This window comes from Paramisgurnus dabryanus, chromosome 1 (genome assembly GCF_030506205.2).
Source record: "Paramisgurnus dabryanus chromosome 1, PD_genome_1.1, whole genome shotgun sequence".
NCBI lineage: Eukaryota > Metazoa > Chordata > Actinopteri > Cypriniformes > Cobitidae > Paramisgurnus > Paramisgurnus dabryanus.
In genome coordinates this window covers 63377162-63392784 of record NC_133337.1, presented here as the reverse complement: position 1 = coordinate 63392784, position 15623 = coordinate 63377162, and the positions used below count along the sequence as shown (strand labels likewise).

The following is a 15623-nucleotide window of genomic DNA, read 5'->3' as shown; positions in this document are numbered from 1 at the left end:
CACTGTTTGACCACCAGTGTGAGGATTTATGTATGTCTTGGAATGTTATAGAGATAAAGCCACAGCATCACCAGGTTGTCATGAGTTATGAGAAGGAGCTAAGGGGCCTAAAGGCAGGAGTCTGCTGAGCATTGAGATAGTACAGAGTGAAAGAAAGGCAGGGCTACTGGACCACTATATAATATACAGAAAAACTCAGAACGGGGTCATTGTCATTTTACCAGGTGTACACCCTATGACCAGTATTGTGTTTCAAGCTGTCTGACACAATTCTTTAATAAAATACTTTGAAGAGAATTTTACATCGCAACCGTCTCTGATTCTCCTGAAAAAATCCACGACAATGTACTGGGGTCCTTGCTCCTTTTCATAAATTCTTTATAATTAAACCTCAGAAAATTAAGGCTTCTAACTAACCTTTATGTTTTTATTCAGATTCTAAGTTTGAGATTGTTTTGTCATGAAAATTTTGGGTGGACTGCAAAGAGTCGTACAAAACAGAAAAAAGAAAAATAAAGAACAAACCTTGCAACACTTTTACGGTTTCATTTTATTGAGTTTACATTTGTAATTAATTGCATTTGTACAAGACCAACAAACATATTTTAATGCGTTGGAGAAAATGTTCCCACAGGACTTGTGGTTTGTTGCATCAAGTGCTTCGTGATGCAGCACCACATAACAACACTAAATATGAATAATTCATCAAACATCACATTTCAAACTGTTCTCTGACACTCCTCGTGTTATGTGGCGGTCTTCTGGCTCCTCTCAATGGCCATTCGCTCCAGTCTCTCAGTGTAAAAGCCATTGAAGTCCAGCCTAAAAAAGACATTTAGTATATTAAGAGCATGTTTTTGCTGAGGACACCGTACCAAACAAGTGTTCAAAAAAAGAGCTCAAAAGCTTTATTTTTACTGCTCAATATCTCATCATTAGAGTTTCCATCCTTCACCCACCTGTAGATGATGTTGATCATGCTGTGTTCACAGTCATTGGTGCTGTAAATGCTAAGTTTATCCAAAAGATCCATCAATAGGGTGCTGAAGTTGCTGTCAAACTTGCCGATGGTGCCTTCAAACCCCGAGTCGGACTGGAGGGCGTCCACGTGTTCAGCCAGGAACTGACAGGAAGAAAAATTCACAGGCTTAATGAAGTACAGTCAATATATTTCCTATGTACATACTTCATATACTTGCAAACTCTTTCGACATTGTCCTCCTTCACATGCTATTTAAAGTTTGTCTTCCTGTAGCTCAATTGGTAGAGCATTGTGTAAGCCAGGGGTCTCCAACCTTTTTGTGAGCAAGGGCTACCTTAATGGATAAAAACTGGAGGGCTACTTATTGATATTGTCTACTCAAAATGTTTTTTTTTTTATCGTTGATTTTATTTTATTTTACTTGTTGATATATTTTATCATTGTTTAAAATGTTAACATACATAAACCAAGCTAATGTAAAAATATGTAATAAATAAATATTACAATTGAGGCTATTAATCGAATGTGGTTTGGCGGGCACCCTCACAGACTCTGTCACGTTGGAGACCCCTGGTGTAAGCAGTACGAAGTTTGTGGGATGCATATTAAAATGTGCAGCTTGAATGCTAGTAGGTCACTTTGGATAAAAGCGCCCACCAAATGCATAAATGTAAACAAATGTTGCATACTTGTTATATGTGACACTGGACCACAAAACCAGTCATAAGTCGCATGGGTAAATTTGTAGCAATGGCCCCAACAATACCTTGTATGGGTCAAAATTATCTTTTTTTAATGCCAAAAATCATTAGGATGTTTCATGAAGATAATTTGTAAATTTCCTACCGCAAATATATCATAAATGTATTTATCATTAGTAATATGTGTTGCTAAGGACTTCATTTAGACAACTTTAAAAGGAGATTTTCTCAATATTTTACTTTTTTGCACCCTCAGATTCCAGATTTTCAAATAATTTTATCTTGGCCAAATATTGTCATATTCTTACAAACCTTACATAAATGGAAAACTTATTTATTCAGCATTTCTTATTATTTATTAAAGATAAAACTGACCCTTATGACTGGCTTGTGGTCCAGGATCCTATATGTGATGTTTAACTATTGAGGAGATTATGGTGTCAGTAGCTGACATTGACATTGCAAATTGACATTGCAAATCAAAAAAGTTTTTACACTCATACAAGGTGGTTTTTAGGCAATTCAGAAAATGATTAAAATCATCTAAAAAGGTGTCTGTTCCCAAGTATAATATGCTTTCCTTAGCAATAATGTTTGGATAACACTCTTACATCTCTTTTGATTTAAAATAATGCACTATTATTAGGGATGTGGTCGAATATTTCAATATTTGAACTGAAATAATAATTAGAATAGAAAAAATTTTATTCTAATGTTTGTTTGTTTTCTAACTCTTTCCCCGCCATTGACAAGTTATCTTGTCAATTTAGAAAAAAAAAAACATGTACCTGCCAATTACACTTTCCTGACGAGTTTTTACGGTAACCTGTAATTCCACTATTATCCACTAGATACCAAATGTATATAAACTGAAGCAAAAAATACTTTTTAAAGTATTTATTTTGATCATCGTTCGGAATCTAATGTCTTACAAAATTCCTTTACCTTTTTTTTACCTTTAAATCAAAGAGAACAATTGAAGTTTCCCCCGCTTTATTTGTTTGTTTGAAAGCAGAGGGTCAGTGCCCGGTTGCATGAAACTCCTTAAGTGAGGGTTTCCCTGAGGGAGATAAAATCCCTGAGGTAAGGGATTTATTTAAGAGCGTTGCAACAAAGGGCTTAACTGTCACCCTTACCTAAGTGTTGATACTAAGTATTTTACGATAGTCTCTGCCAAAACACGGCAGCAGAGAAGCGGTTGCTATAGTTACAAAATCTCACAGCGTAAACAAATCAACGCACCCAGCTCAACAGATAGCGGATTTGTGTACAATGAAACATCGCAAATAACAGACTGTAAAGTGCCGCATGTATAAAACCTGAAAGTAATTCAAATTTGAAGCACTTTAGATTGACGGACGATCAAATCTCCTAATAAATGCGCATCACTTTTCTCTAGGGACTATTTTGATCATTAGAAAGACACGTTTGTACTCCATTTTCTTAAATAACCATAAAATCAGCTATCGCGTGTGACGTTAAGGGACCTGTTATAGTCCCTTAAGTTTTTAAGGGAAAATGGTACTTAAGGACTTTGTAGCAACGCATAGCAGAACTTAAGGTAATACTTTAGCATTTAAGGTTAAATACTTATTGACAGCCTTAAGGTTCACTTTGGTTGAGTTTTTCTTGCTACCCAATTTTTTATTAAGGGTACCCTTAACCTTATATTTAAGGGATTTCTTAGCTTAAGGACTTTCATGCAACCGGGCACTGGTTCTTTCATTTGATATATTTGTATGTTTATATATTTAAAGAAGAAAATTTTCCTGGAGGGCATTTTTTGAAAATTCTGGCGGGCAACTTTTTAAAAAGGCTGGCGTGGAATGAGTTAATGCGCCACCCCAGGGTTATACATATGTTTAGAATATTAGCTTAGCTTTTTGTGGATATTTTCTAATTATAATTATGAAATTGTGACAAAATAAAAAATGCATAAAACTTAAAAACTTATGTCATAAATAACATATTTTAAATAAACAAATATTTGAATATTAATTATTTTATGACCTCAAATATTATTATATTACTTAAAATGCCCATCCCTAACAATAACCTCCAAGAAATCCATTTCTGCTCCTAAGTATAAGAGGCATTCCTTGGCATTAATGTTTGGAAAATACTCTTACGTCTACTTCGGCTAAAATAATGCCTAGTGCAGTGGAGGTGATATTAGTAAACCTACCAACATCAGTCAACGTGAGGTTTGGAATAACTTATTGCAAGAGCAAAAACTAAGTTTCAGTTAATGGTTAATGCAGATTAATAGCGTGTAACTCACTTTAGAGGTCACTCTCTTCTTCTCTGCCTCTTCCATCCGCTCGCTCGGGGCCGGACAGCCGTCTGTACGCTTCATCTCGGTGTCTATCTTCATGCTCTGAGTAAAGCGCTGTTGAATCAACAAAAACCCTCACATGAGGCCTTCAGTATGATGATTAAAGCTTCTCTTCAGAAGAACATCAGTAGATGTACCTGCATGCAATTAGTGAACATCACGCAGACGGACATCAGTTTGGAGAAGATCCTGAGCAGCTCCGGGTTGGTGAGCATACAGTCCTTCAGACAGTTGTCTAGAAAACTGGTGTGGTGACACAGCACGTCATCGATGTTGGAGGCCTATAAAGACAAAAAACTCAACCAATGCAGTTCTGGTTTCCCTATAGCATCTGCTTTGCTCTTTTAAAATCAAATAATTATGCACTTTAGAAACCCTCCAACTTACAGACTTCAGGTTGTTTTCCATGATGTGCCACGTTGGCTCCATAACTTCAAACATCATGTAGTACTGAATGTTCTGGACGAAGTTGAGCATCCTCTGTCTCAACGCGAATGCGGCTGCAAACCTACAATCGAGAAAAGTGAGCGAGTGAAGATCTTACCTGAACAGTGAGTCGGACTCGGTAATGAACAAACAAATCTCGATTCTCACCACTTGGCGGACTGCAGTGAATACTGTTTAACTTCTTTATTGCTGATCCAAACATTACAGAGGAGTCTTTCCACATGCTTACAGTAGAACATGTGTCTGAAGAGCATCTGATATCTTGTCAATGCTTTCCTACGACACAAAGCATCACGTTGAGATAGTCATGGCAATAATTATAGTCACCTGATCATAGTCCTATAGAGAAAAACTGAGTACCGGTTGATTATGAGTGACAGCGGCCACTTGACGATGTAGTCGAAAGAGAAGGCCTCCAGGCCGCTGAGCGACACCTCTGTTGGCTCTGCATTAATGATGGCTTTTTCCTGCTTGGTATCTATGGCCAGGACGCGCAGGAGCTGGGTGATGACATCATGGGGCATCAGGTCAATCTGGAGGAGGAAAGGAATAGTGAAATACATCATTTCCCATAATGACTTTCTGCCTGTATATACCAGCTGAAAAAAGTTAAAGGGCACCTCATATATGCCATTTTTACAAGATGTAATATTAGTTTCAAGTGTGCCCAGAATGTGTCTGTGACGTTTCAGCTCAAAATACCCCACAGATCATTTATTATAGCATGTCCAAAATGCCCCTATTTGGGTGGGAGCAAAAATGCTGTTTTCGTGTCTGTACCTTTAAATGCAAATGAGCTACAGCTCCTTACTCCCTTACCAACAGACAGTAAGTGATTTCGGTTAAAACAGATCTGATCTGTGGAATACAATCTGAGACAATAGTATCTTTAGCCGCATTAGTGATATACTGTGCTAACAAACAGATTTAGGAAAGATTTTAGGAAAAATTAACCAGTCAGTGGTTGTGACTTTGTTTGTGTGATGTCGCATTAACATGAAAATCAAAACAGCCTAATGAGACTGCTTTGGTTTAATGGTGATTTAAAAAAAATAAGTGCGTGGATTTGTTTCATTGTAGGGTTGTTGTGTTCACACACTTCCCACACACATTTATGTCCAGACACCTTGTAAAAGTGAATTTTGCATAATATGTGCACTTTAAAACTGAAATGTCACGTTCTTTTGAACTGATAACTGATAGTCTCACTTTTAGATCATCTTTGAAGGGGTCTGTGTTAGCGGTGCTCATCCTGAGAGCCAGTTCCAACAAAGCCTCCAGTCGCGGGGGAATGATGTCATCTACTGGCTTCTTTAGCTCCTCCTCCGTCAGGTCCATAAAGTGCACAAAGAAGTCTCCTTTATCCATTAGGAAATAATGCTTGATCGACCTGTTGCGAAAAAGAGACATTAAATTAACAAACAATCATGTACCTATATTAGAAACAATAACCACAGAGAGCTTCTCACCTCAGGCGTGAAACAAGTTCCTTTTCCTCCATTAGGAAGTCAAGCAAAACCTTACTGGCATAATAATAAGCTTTTTCAATCTGCTCCACGTACGCTCGCTCTTTAAGCGTGTAGAGGACCTCTTTGGCGTCTGGACACGTCACATCACGCCCGCACTCGCGCACCACATTTAAATATTTGCCTGAAATGACAAAAATTATTTTGAATATTCTGAATAAATGGGCCATTTAACTTTTGACATTGAGCTCTCTTAATTCAATTCAAATTTATATGTTGTGCTTTTTTACAATGTTGCATTGTTTCAAAGCAGCTTTACATAAAAAAAACAACCAAGTTGGAATATTATTAACCATTATGTGTTGTTGGGGATGTTTTCATCCACTAAGAAGACTTTTTAAGTCTTAATTTGGCCACAACTTTCTCTGTTTCAGCAAATGGAACGATTTTGGTGACAAACCTTATACTTACACATATTTTTCAAAAACACACCGTGGGCCCTTTCGTGTTGTTAGTGGATGAAAACATCCACTAAATTAAATGGCTGTGAAATGTATCAGATTTATATTTTTTTGCATAAATCTGTTAATCAACCTCGGTGCTGTTCAAAACTACCATATCTTTACAAAAATTCCATGATTTTAACTCTTTCATTGCCAGGTTCATTAGTGGTGTCACTGAATTTGGGGACAAAAACCCACAAAATGACAGATTTTCAGTATAAAAAGTGATTGTGGACTGGATTTTTTTTTACCTTTTTCACAGTCTTGGGCATGTCAAAGATGAGAAAAAACATTGGCTTTAATGCATTTTTAGTTTTTGTGTAGCATCAGTTTTTGTTTTTTTCTCCCCGATTTATTGAAAGTGTCTGTTTTTGCCCCATTGACTTCCATTATAACAATTTTTTGATTGAAGAGCCATGACACTGTAACGTTGTGTCTCTTTGCAACCTGTGTTTGATTTGTGTTCATGTATGCCTTTCTCCTTGTGTTGATTAGTGTCTCCGCCCCCTTGCTTGTCTCCATGGATACTCATTGTTCTCATGCTCTCCCCTTAATTGTTGAAACAATGTTTGTCGATTGTTGAGAAATGTTACATGTTGTCCCTTCTTATTTTCCCTGTGTTTATGTACCTTACTGTTTGTCTTACCTTTATTAAATGGATTAAGCTGCATTTGGATGCGGCTCTCATCCCGTTGCTTCTGCTGTAACAGACACCTTATAATCATGCATTCTTGATTGTTGGTGTTTTTCCTTTCCCCAAATCAGTGACACCACTTATACACTTAGCAATTAAAGAGCTAAAAGATTTGGTAGTTTTTTCAGTGCTTTGGTTGATTTTTTAATATAAAAAATATTCTTCCGATACATTTTTACAGCCGTTTAATTTAGATGATGTTTTAATCCACTTACAACACGAAAAGGTAGTACATTTGAACAATGCACAAGGGTTAAATATGTAGAATATATGAGGAGTTCAGATGCAAAACCCTCTAATCAAATCAATTGCATTTTAAATGCTTGAAAACGTGAGGCGGACAGCACTGCCTTATTTGATTGACTTCAGAAAATAGATTAAAAGATGAAAAGGTTATTAGTAATTGAAAAGCCTTATTTTCACAAATGTCACTTTAGTCATTTCATTTGTATTTAACAAATTTGACTGTCTTTAGCTGCAAAAAAGTGCATGCAAGCTTTTTGGCAAAAACCTCCACTTCTATAGAAATCCACTTTTTTGGACAAGATACAGTAAACAATTGCAAATGATGAATGTAAAAATTAAGAAACTGAAGCACACATTAGGGGGCGCTGTGATCCATGTGACTGCCACATACGGGTTCATACGGAGGAGGATAAGGGCCAAGGTAAAATAAACAAATAAAACCATCTCGAGATTAAAGTCATTAAAATGCGAGAATAAAGTCGTTATTTAACAAGAATAAAGTCGTTATTTAACGAGAATAAAGTCGTTATTTAACAAGAATAAGGTCGTTTTTTAACAAGAATAAAGTCGTTATTTAATGAAAACGAGCACATTCTGGGCTTTTCTGCTTGACATGCTTATTAATAATATATTATAGTGTGTAGTGAATTTAGTGTATTTATATCACTGTCTTAATGCAGTAAACAACGTAAAGAATAGGCCTAAACTAAACTGACTTCATTCTTGAAATTTTACGACTTTATTCTCGTTAAATAACGACTTTATTCTCGAAATTATATTTATTCTGTCTTTTTATTCGTTTAATAATGACTTTATTCTCGCATTTTAATGAGTTTAATCTCGAGATGGTTTTATTTTTTATTTTAGCTTGGCCCTCATCCTCCTTTGTAGATTCACATACTTTTTCTTGCCACTGTATAATAATTTGGTGGTGTTTAGCGGCATTTGCATCTGAGCTCTTACTGCAGTCAATGATTGGTAGCAATGTCATGTGTCGCATTAAGTTTATTTCTTTGTGTAAATGTCCCACCTGTGTTTAATATTTTATCCGCCATCTTCTGCAGAAAGGAAGGGATCCTGTGCTGGACGATGGTGTATCGTTGGTCCCAGTATTTGTCATTATAATCTTCTTGAATCTTCTCTTTCTGTAGCTCATGTTCCTCAACCATAAATTCACTGTGAAAACACAATAATTGATCAAACATGGTCATTACAATTAAATGTTTGTCATAAAAAAGCATCTTGTCAACTGGATCAGTGTTGAAGAATGACTTCATTAGCTCGCCACTCCTAGAGGATAGAGAACTGGAATATGAAGGGGACAGAAAGATTCATTAAACAAATTTCAGTTAAGACAGTCACACAAAAAACTCTATTAGTCCAGCACAACACAAAACATAACTAGAAAATAATGTGATTATCTTCCGAGGTCCATTAAGTGAAAGCTAATAATAAGAAATAAAAATTAATCTCTATTATTGATCTTTAAACAAAATTAATACTGATGATTTAATACTGGTCTAATCCAATGCTTTTGGAAATACTCCAATGTAGAATCAAATGTTTATGGGCAACCTGTGTTATGAATTTTTATTAAATTTCTAATTACTACGTCGTATTTTCTACCTCAATTTCAACAGCATCAAATGCAGTGACTGATGTGAAACAAAGAGGTCAGGGGTTTGACTTTACCTGTACGGGTCCTTAATGATGCCTCTGTAGATCCATTTCTCAAGTATTTCAAAGTACGGCACACTGGCTGCTTTGGTCAGATAAAGGCAGAGCTCTTGAGCCTGGCTGTCTCCGGTGTAATTGAAAGTTCGATCATGAAGGAGGCTGAGGGTCGAGCCGCCCATACACTCCCCTTTATCCACAGAGGTGGCTGGATGAAAAAAGCTCATTAGCAGACAAACAATACTAATGTGCCATATTTTCACTAATTACCTGCTGACTACAAAACGCCTGGCAAAACTAATATTTACAAAAGAGAAAGATTTAGGAAGCATCGGTCAATTTAACACATAACTCAATTCAGCTCAGTGTATCTCTCCTGAAAGTAAATGCACTTGTCAACAGTTTTACCGATAGAGGCCAGGATTTCCATGGTACGCATGGTGGGCTGTATGTAGAACCAAAGCTTCTGAAGGGACAGCGTGCCCTGCCGGTGTAGATGCTCCAGTTGAGTGACCAGGATGAGATATTCCTTCATCAGAGTTCTCATGGCTGAAGTCAGGGCATGATTCACTTGACCGTACTCAAATGATGACTTCTCCTCAGTGAACCTACAAGAAGAGCATGAACTTCAATTATGTGTTTATAGCATTTTTCCACTGCGTGGTTGCGACTCGGCACGATGCAGCTTGGTTTGATCGAGGATCACCAGAAACAGGGTTCCCTGTTTCTAAGCAAAATTTCAAGACTTTCAATCACAAAAAAGCTACATATCCAAGACCTATGTCCAGGATGCAGTGAGCCTGGACAATGTAGTGTACACCGTGAGCTTATAAAAATGTAGCTTAAATGCTTGAAATTAGTAAATAATGCCAATAAACTGCATAAGTTGAAATCAGTTGGGCGGAAACGGCATTCTTTACATCACAACAACTTAAGAAGCGGATGACATTTCAGCGATTAAAAAAGTTAGATTTCATGACTTTGACAAAAAATTTAATAATTCCCTGACTTTCAATGTCTGGAATAGACCTTTTAAAATTCCATAATATTCCAGAAATTCCATTACCCGTGGGAACACACTTTTTGACTAATAAACATTCATTATTTATGAAAACTTGATAAGTAGTAAAGCATTTATGGATATTGAACCCAGCAGACAGAATCTTTTACTGTACCCTTTACCAAAAAATAAGGTGCCTTTATCCTTAAAGCAACACCAAAAAGTTTTTTTTTACCTTAAAATATCGTTCATCCACTCGAAACAGGGTGAACGGCACTTTCACATTCGCTTTACAGCCCTCTATCGGCCAAAACCGCACTAAAGAAGTTTCCAACCGTCGGGTTGTGGTCCTGTAGTTCTGTAGGTCCTGGAGAGTGAAAACTACAAAAACTTGCTTTACGGCAGACCTACAGTCCAATCAAAGCCAACTTTGCTGCAGTAGGCTAAATTATTTACATATAAATAATATAGTGGATAAATATTGGTAAATATAGTGATAATGGACAATTCCGCTTCCAACCTGTAGGGGGAGCAAAGAGCAAAAACTCTTTAGTGTTGCTTTAACTCTTTTCCCACCATTGACAACTTAACTTGCCGAATTAACTTGTCAATTAAGAGAAAACGCTTCCCTGCCAATCGGTATTTCCGCTATTATACACCATGTAGTGCTCTTACCCAATAAAACCTGGAAACAACCCCTAGGGGCAAGCGATTTAATGATCGCTCTGAATCTGATCTCTATTAAAAGTACTTCACAAAAATGCAATTATCTCAGCTTGTTGCTCAAAATTTGGTATTTTTAAAAAAACCAACACATATTTGAGAGTTGATAAAAAGAGAACAAATAAAGATAAAGCTTGAGGGTCTGTTTTTTTATTTTATATATTGTATGCTTATATATTTAAAGAAGAAAATAATTCTAAGGCATTACACTTTTGTGAAAATCATTAAAAGACACTGTCGTGGAAAGAATTAAATGAATACAGACCAGTAGCACTTCATTGATTATGAAAACATTTGAGAAGATCATAAAGATGCTCTTTTCACAATGGTGGGAGGTAATTTAGATCTGTAACAATTTGCCTATAGGTCTAGCAGTGGTGTTGATGATGCCATAAAAATACTACTTAACACAGTTTAAACACATTTTGATGGGGTGAAGACTTTTGTGTGTTTAGTTTTTATTGATTTTTCTTCAGCTTTTAACTGTATTCAGCCTCATAAATAGACTAAAAAGGGCCCATGGTATTGATTCATGACTGATAGGTTGGCTTATGGATTTTTTTAACCGATAAACCTCAACGAGTGAAGGTAAACAGGGGTTTTATCGGATGTTCCACTTTTTTCCCTACTGGGTCACCGCAAGGATTTGTACTTCACACCTTTTATTTATGTCGTGCATTAACAAGTGTCAAACACAACTAGAAAGACATCATATCATTAAATTTGCAGATTACTGTGTAATTGTGTCCCTACTAAACAATGAATATATTGATCATGATTCTGTTTTGAAGAATCTTAACTTACTAGTGTAAATTATCCTTTTTTGGACATTAATGCATCCAAGACCAAAGAGATGGTTTTGGATTTAAGGAAGAACCCTACAGCCATCTCTTTGGTGGTCGTTGAGGATCAAGCTACTGAGATTGTACACCAATATAAATACCTTGGCACTGTTATTGATAATAAGTTGACTTTTGATGCCCATGTGGATGTTTTGGTTAGGAAAGCCCACCAGCGAATGCATTTTTTAAGGAAACTTAGAAGTTTTAATGTGCAATAATAATTTTATGAAAATGTTTTATTTTTGTTTTGTCGAGTCAATTATTACTTTCTCATTTATGTGCTGGTATGGGTCTCTTAATCTTAAAAGTAGAAACCGATTGTTGGTTCCCCTTTAAACAATTTAAATGATCTGTATAAATCAAGAATTTTGAAGAAAGCCCAGATAATTTGTCAGTGATCCTAGCAACCCTCTGCAGAAAATTGTTACCTTCCTCCTGTAGGTTTTATCTGCCCTTAGGTCGAACAAATTAATATAATCTAAGATTATTTTGTACCCACTGCCATTACATTTCTGAATGCTTTTATGTAGATTTGAGAGGATTTGTTTGTCTACTTTTTATTTTTATTATGCTAGCTGTATAACAATTTGTCCCTAGGGGTAAGTGCTACCTACCTATCTACCTACATACCTAGCAAGAAGCAGTTTTTAGCCATTCAAATAAATTGGAACGGAATTTTTTCTTAAATCTATTTTCTTTTTCAACTAATCTTGAATCAACTAATCTGTGTTTTTAATGGAATACAACATGAAGAGTACATCTTAAATTGAAGTAATATATCACAGTTTACGTTACTGTCTACTGACCGTGTGATAGTGGAGTAACACGATGCAACCGGTAATATCCGGGACACCAGCTCTTTGATGGACATGTCCAAGGACGGGTCCACGATAAAGGAGCGACTCTGTCTGCCGAGCACAGGCTGAGCACTGATGTCCCTGCCGTCCACACCGGTCAACACATACAGCAGATCCTCAACCAAAGCGTGTTCCTGTGCGGCTAGTGGCATTGAACCTGACAATGAACATAAACACTTTAACTCACAACAACATATAACAGCAACTGACTAGAGCATCTACTACTTTTTCAAAGCCACTTAAAAATGCCAAATTTATTGTATTTAATGTATTGCTTTTCTTGTTTTAACCCCGCCCAAATAATCCTGAACACAGAAATGAGGAGAAACTGTGTAACGGTTCAATTCCACAATTCAGTACTACATAGTTCACAGTCTTTGCAATGTGTCTCATTTCTTACATTTATGACACTTCTCTGAAATGACTTCACATGGACCTTCATACATAATAGTACAAACTTGCTCATGCTAACAAATGTACATCTTTTTATCGACTATGATTTTGGAAGGTTCTGTCACCTACCAATAGCCACGACCGGTTCTCCCACAGGGGTGGGGCTTGTGATGAAATCTCCAATCAGAGCAGGCCGGTCATACACCCAATTTGGAAACACAGGATTTGGTTGAGTGGGGTTCTTCTTGTTATGTCTGTCTCTCAGCATTTTACGGATCACCTCTGAAGACTGAAAGAGGCAACCAAACCATTGGAACCTTGTCTCCAAGCCGAATACCTGGAGACTCGTACGATCCTTCCTAGTTTCTAATCTGATCATTTATCATGTACCTGTGGCACGTTGGAGCTGGCTGTCACGTTCCCAAGCTTTTTCCGCAATTCCTCCAATTCCTGCATGGACATTTTGCTGCTGGTCGCAGGAATGCTGTAGGATGTGGCCGTGCTTGACGTCGCATTAGTTGACATCTCTGACCTCTCTTTGGCATTTTGCTGCAGGACTTTCAAAGTCTGAAAAGCAGAAGTAGTCTTAAAACTGGATTACATTAAAACATGTGAATGCCTAGTATTTCACATTTATAGTGTGCATTATACACTAAACGACTGATGATCACATCCTACAGTTACATGTACTTTGCAGAGATTTACCTTTTGGGCTTTTTACAAATATCTATTTCCTGAGCGCTACACGCTCAATTTCCATTGGCTGGACACTGTGTGACATCGTATGGAGTTACATTTAATCAAATGTATTCAATACTATAAATTTAAATATAATTACATTTATTCAATATTTAGTTTTTCAAGACCTTTCATGGAGATGATTTAGTTACTGAGATGTCTCCAGACATACTTTTGAGTAATTTTTAATTGTTACTCTCAATGTTGATTCTCATCACTGACAATCTAGGAAAAATCAAATAAGATGACCAAAATCTTTACTTATATGGGAATAATGCAATGCAGCGATATATTGTTTTTTCCCGCTTTGTTAGAACAAAAAAAATAGTGTTGTACAATTTTAAGGTGGTACAATGTTATTATTTAACTATTATAAAACTGCTAAATATACTACACTAATAAAAAATTGGATTACAGTAATGAGAATTTGGGTAGCGAATGTTTTTTAATAATTATTTTTATTTATCCTACAATATAAAGCATCTTTTAAATTGTGTGATTCACTCATGCATAATGATATATTTTCTTGTTTGAATATGAATAATGAGTTTTGATGAACTGAACCTCTTTGTCCTCTGTGAGTTTGGAGAGAAGATACACCAGAGGATCCAGAATGCGAGCATTTTTGGACTTCAGCTCGTCATATTTCCTTAAGAAGTCTTCGGGTGTTTTGGAGTGCTCTGCAATTTTGACCTGTTAGACAACATAAACTAGTCTAGTAGTGCATTCACAACTGGTTAGCTACTGGGAACCAAACCCCATCATCCACATGTTTACCTTAGCACTATGTGCAGATACAGTAGTGGTGACGTACGGTGTCCTGTTCTTCTGCAGTAAATCGATGTAAACCTCAGCACCATCTCCACCACGAACATTCAGCAGACCCAGAAGTTCATTAACATCATGATGAATCCTAAACTCACTCATGACTGCAGATGTTTATATCACCTGAAATGAGAAAATATGACGATCCTGAATAAACAAGGTAACATAGAAATAAAACTATTCATAGATGAAGTTACACAATCCAGATAAAAAACGACATGTTTTCTGATAAACGCAAAACATTTGATACACCTTGATCACAAAAAATAAACGCCTGGGATAAAAAAGATTTATCCTTATTATTTTATAGCGGACCACCGGACTTTTAATACATGCTAGCATAATTTTGCATACACTGTGTAGATAATAACTAAAGCATTTAACTGACATGTAACAACAGCATTTAATAGTTTACCTAGTGAAAGTCTGATATGACAGTTGTAATATCACTGAAGGCATCTGTTGATAATGCAACAGAGCAACTGACAACAACCAGCTGAAGGAAGCTAGAAACTGTGTGAAAACTGTGTTCGTAAATGGCCGCCAAAAGGAGCCGTTTTTCAAAATAAAAGTCCTTCCTTCCTGCCCAGCGGTCTGAAGCTATTTTTACAGTCTGAAGGCATTTGCACTAGGAAACTGGGGGAATGTAAATACCAGCCCATGTAAATAACATTTTAATAATACACTGTAAAAATAATATGATATGCTTTGTAGTGTTTTATATAATAGACTTATGTGTGTGTGACTTGAAAGCTTAGTTTGATTTTGAGTACAAGTGAAAAGGTTTTACAGTTTTTCTAAATTGCTAAAACACATTTTTTGAAACCATCACTCATTTTCTCAATAATTCTCAAGAATTTTGAGTTGTTGTGTTTACTCGATGATAACGGTGTTTTAATTGTGTTCAACTTTTGCCTGCCTGTGTTTAGCATTTATAAAACAAGTGCATTGCAGTGTGAAATGTGTGTTTTAGTGAGAAGTTTGTGTTTAGAATTTTGCAAAAAGAGTGCATGATTTGACAATCAGGCTAAATTATAGGGTTTAGGCCACTATGAATTTGGTTCAGAGATTGGGGTTTAGTGTTTTAGCAATTCAGAAAAACTGTAAAGGAATTGTTTGATTTTGCTGGAAGAGTCAGTAAAGTTTAACATAAAAATGCTATTAAATTATTGAAATATTTTCTTATATTCTCAGTGG

The 15623-nt window shown here is 36.3% G+C and overlaps 1 protein-coding gene across 1 annotated transcript; it reads right to left on the bottom strand.

Moving 5' to 3' along the window:
* Positions 1-530: 530 nt before the first annotated feature.
* On the bottom strand, positions 531-14969 carry tubgcp2 (tubulin gamma complex component 2). The gene is made up of 18 exons (XM_065253647.2): positions 14842-14969; positions 14379-14549; positions 14166-14294; positions 13254-13430; positions 12993-13152; positions 12420-12627; positions 9457-9656; positions 9067-9256; positions 8405-8550; positions 5935-6115; positions 5675-5855; positions 4826-4998; positions 4613-4741; positions 4406-4526; positions 4156-4299; positions 3965-4072; positions 960-1123; positions 531-822 (listed from the first exon to the last, which is right to left on the bottom strand). The coding sequence occupies exons 2-18, from the start codon at positions 14526-14528 to the stop codon at positions 747-749; spliced, it is 2637 nt and encodes an 878-aa protein (XP_065109719.1). The 5' UTR covers positions 14529-14549; positions 14842-14969; the 3' UTR covers positions 531-746.
* Positions 14970-15623: the final 654 nt, after the last annotated feature.

Excerpts from the sequence above, each read along its gene's own strand:
- tubgcp2 (XM_065253647.2), bottom strand. The coding sequence starts at position 14,528 with ATGAGTGAGTTTAGGATTCATCATGATGTTAATGAACTTCTGGGTCTG. Across the intron at positions 9,657-12,419 it reads TGTTACTCCACTATCACACG|GTTCACTGAGGAGAAGTCAT; the intron begins GTCAGTAGACAG and ends CTCTTCTTGTAG. Across the intron at positions 4,742-4,825 it reads CTGTCACTCATAATCAACCG|GAAAGCATTGACAAGATATC; the intron begins GTACTCAGTTTT and ends TTTGTGTCGTAG.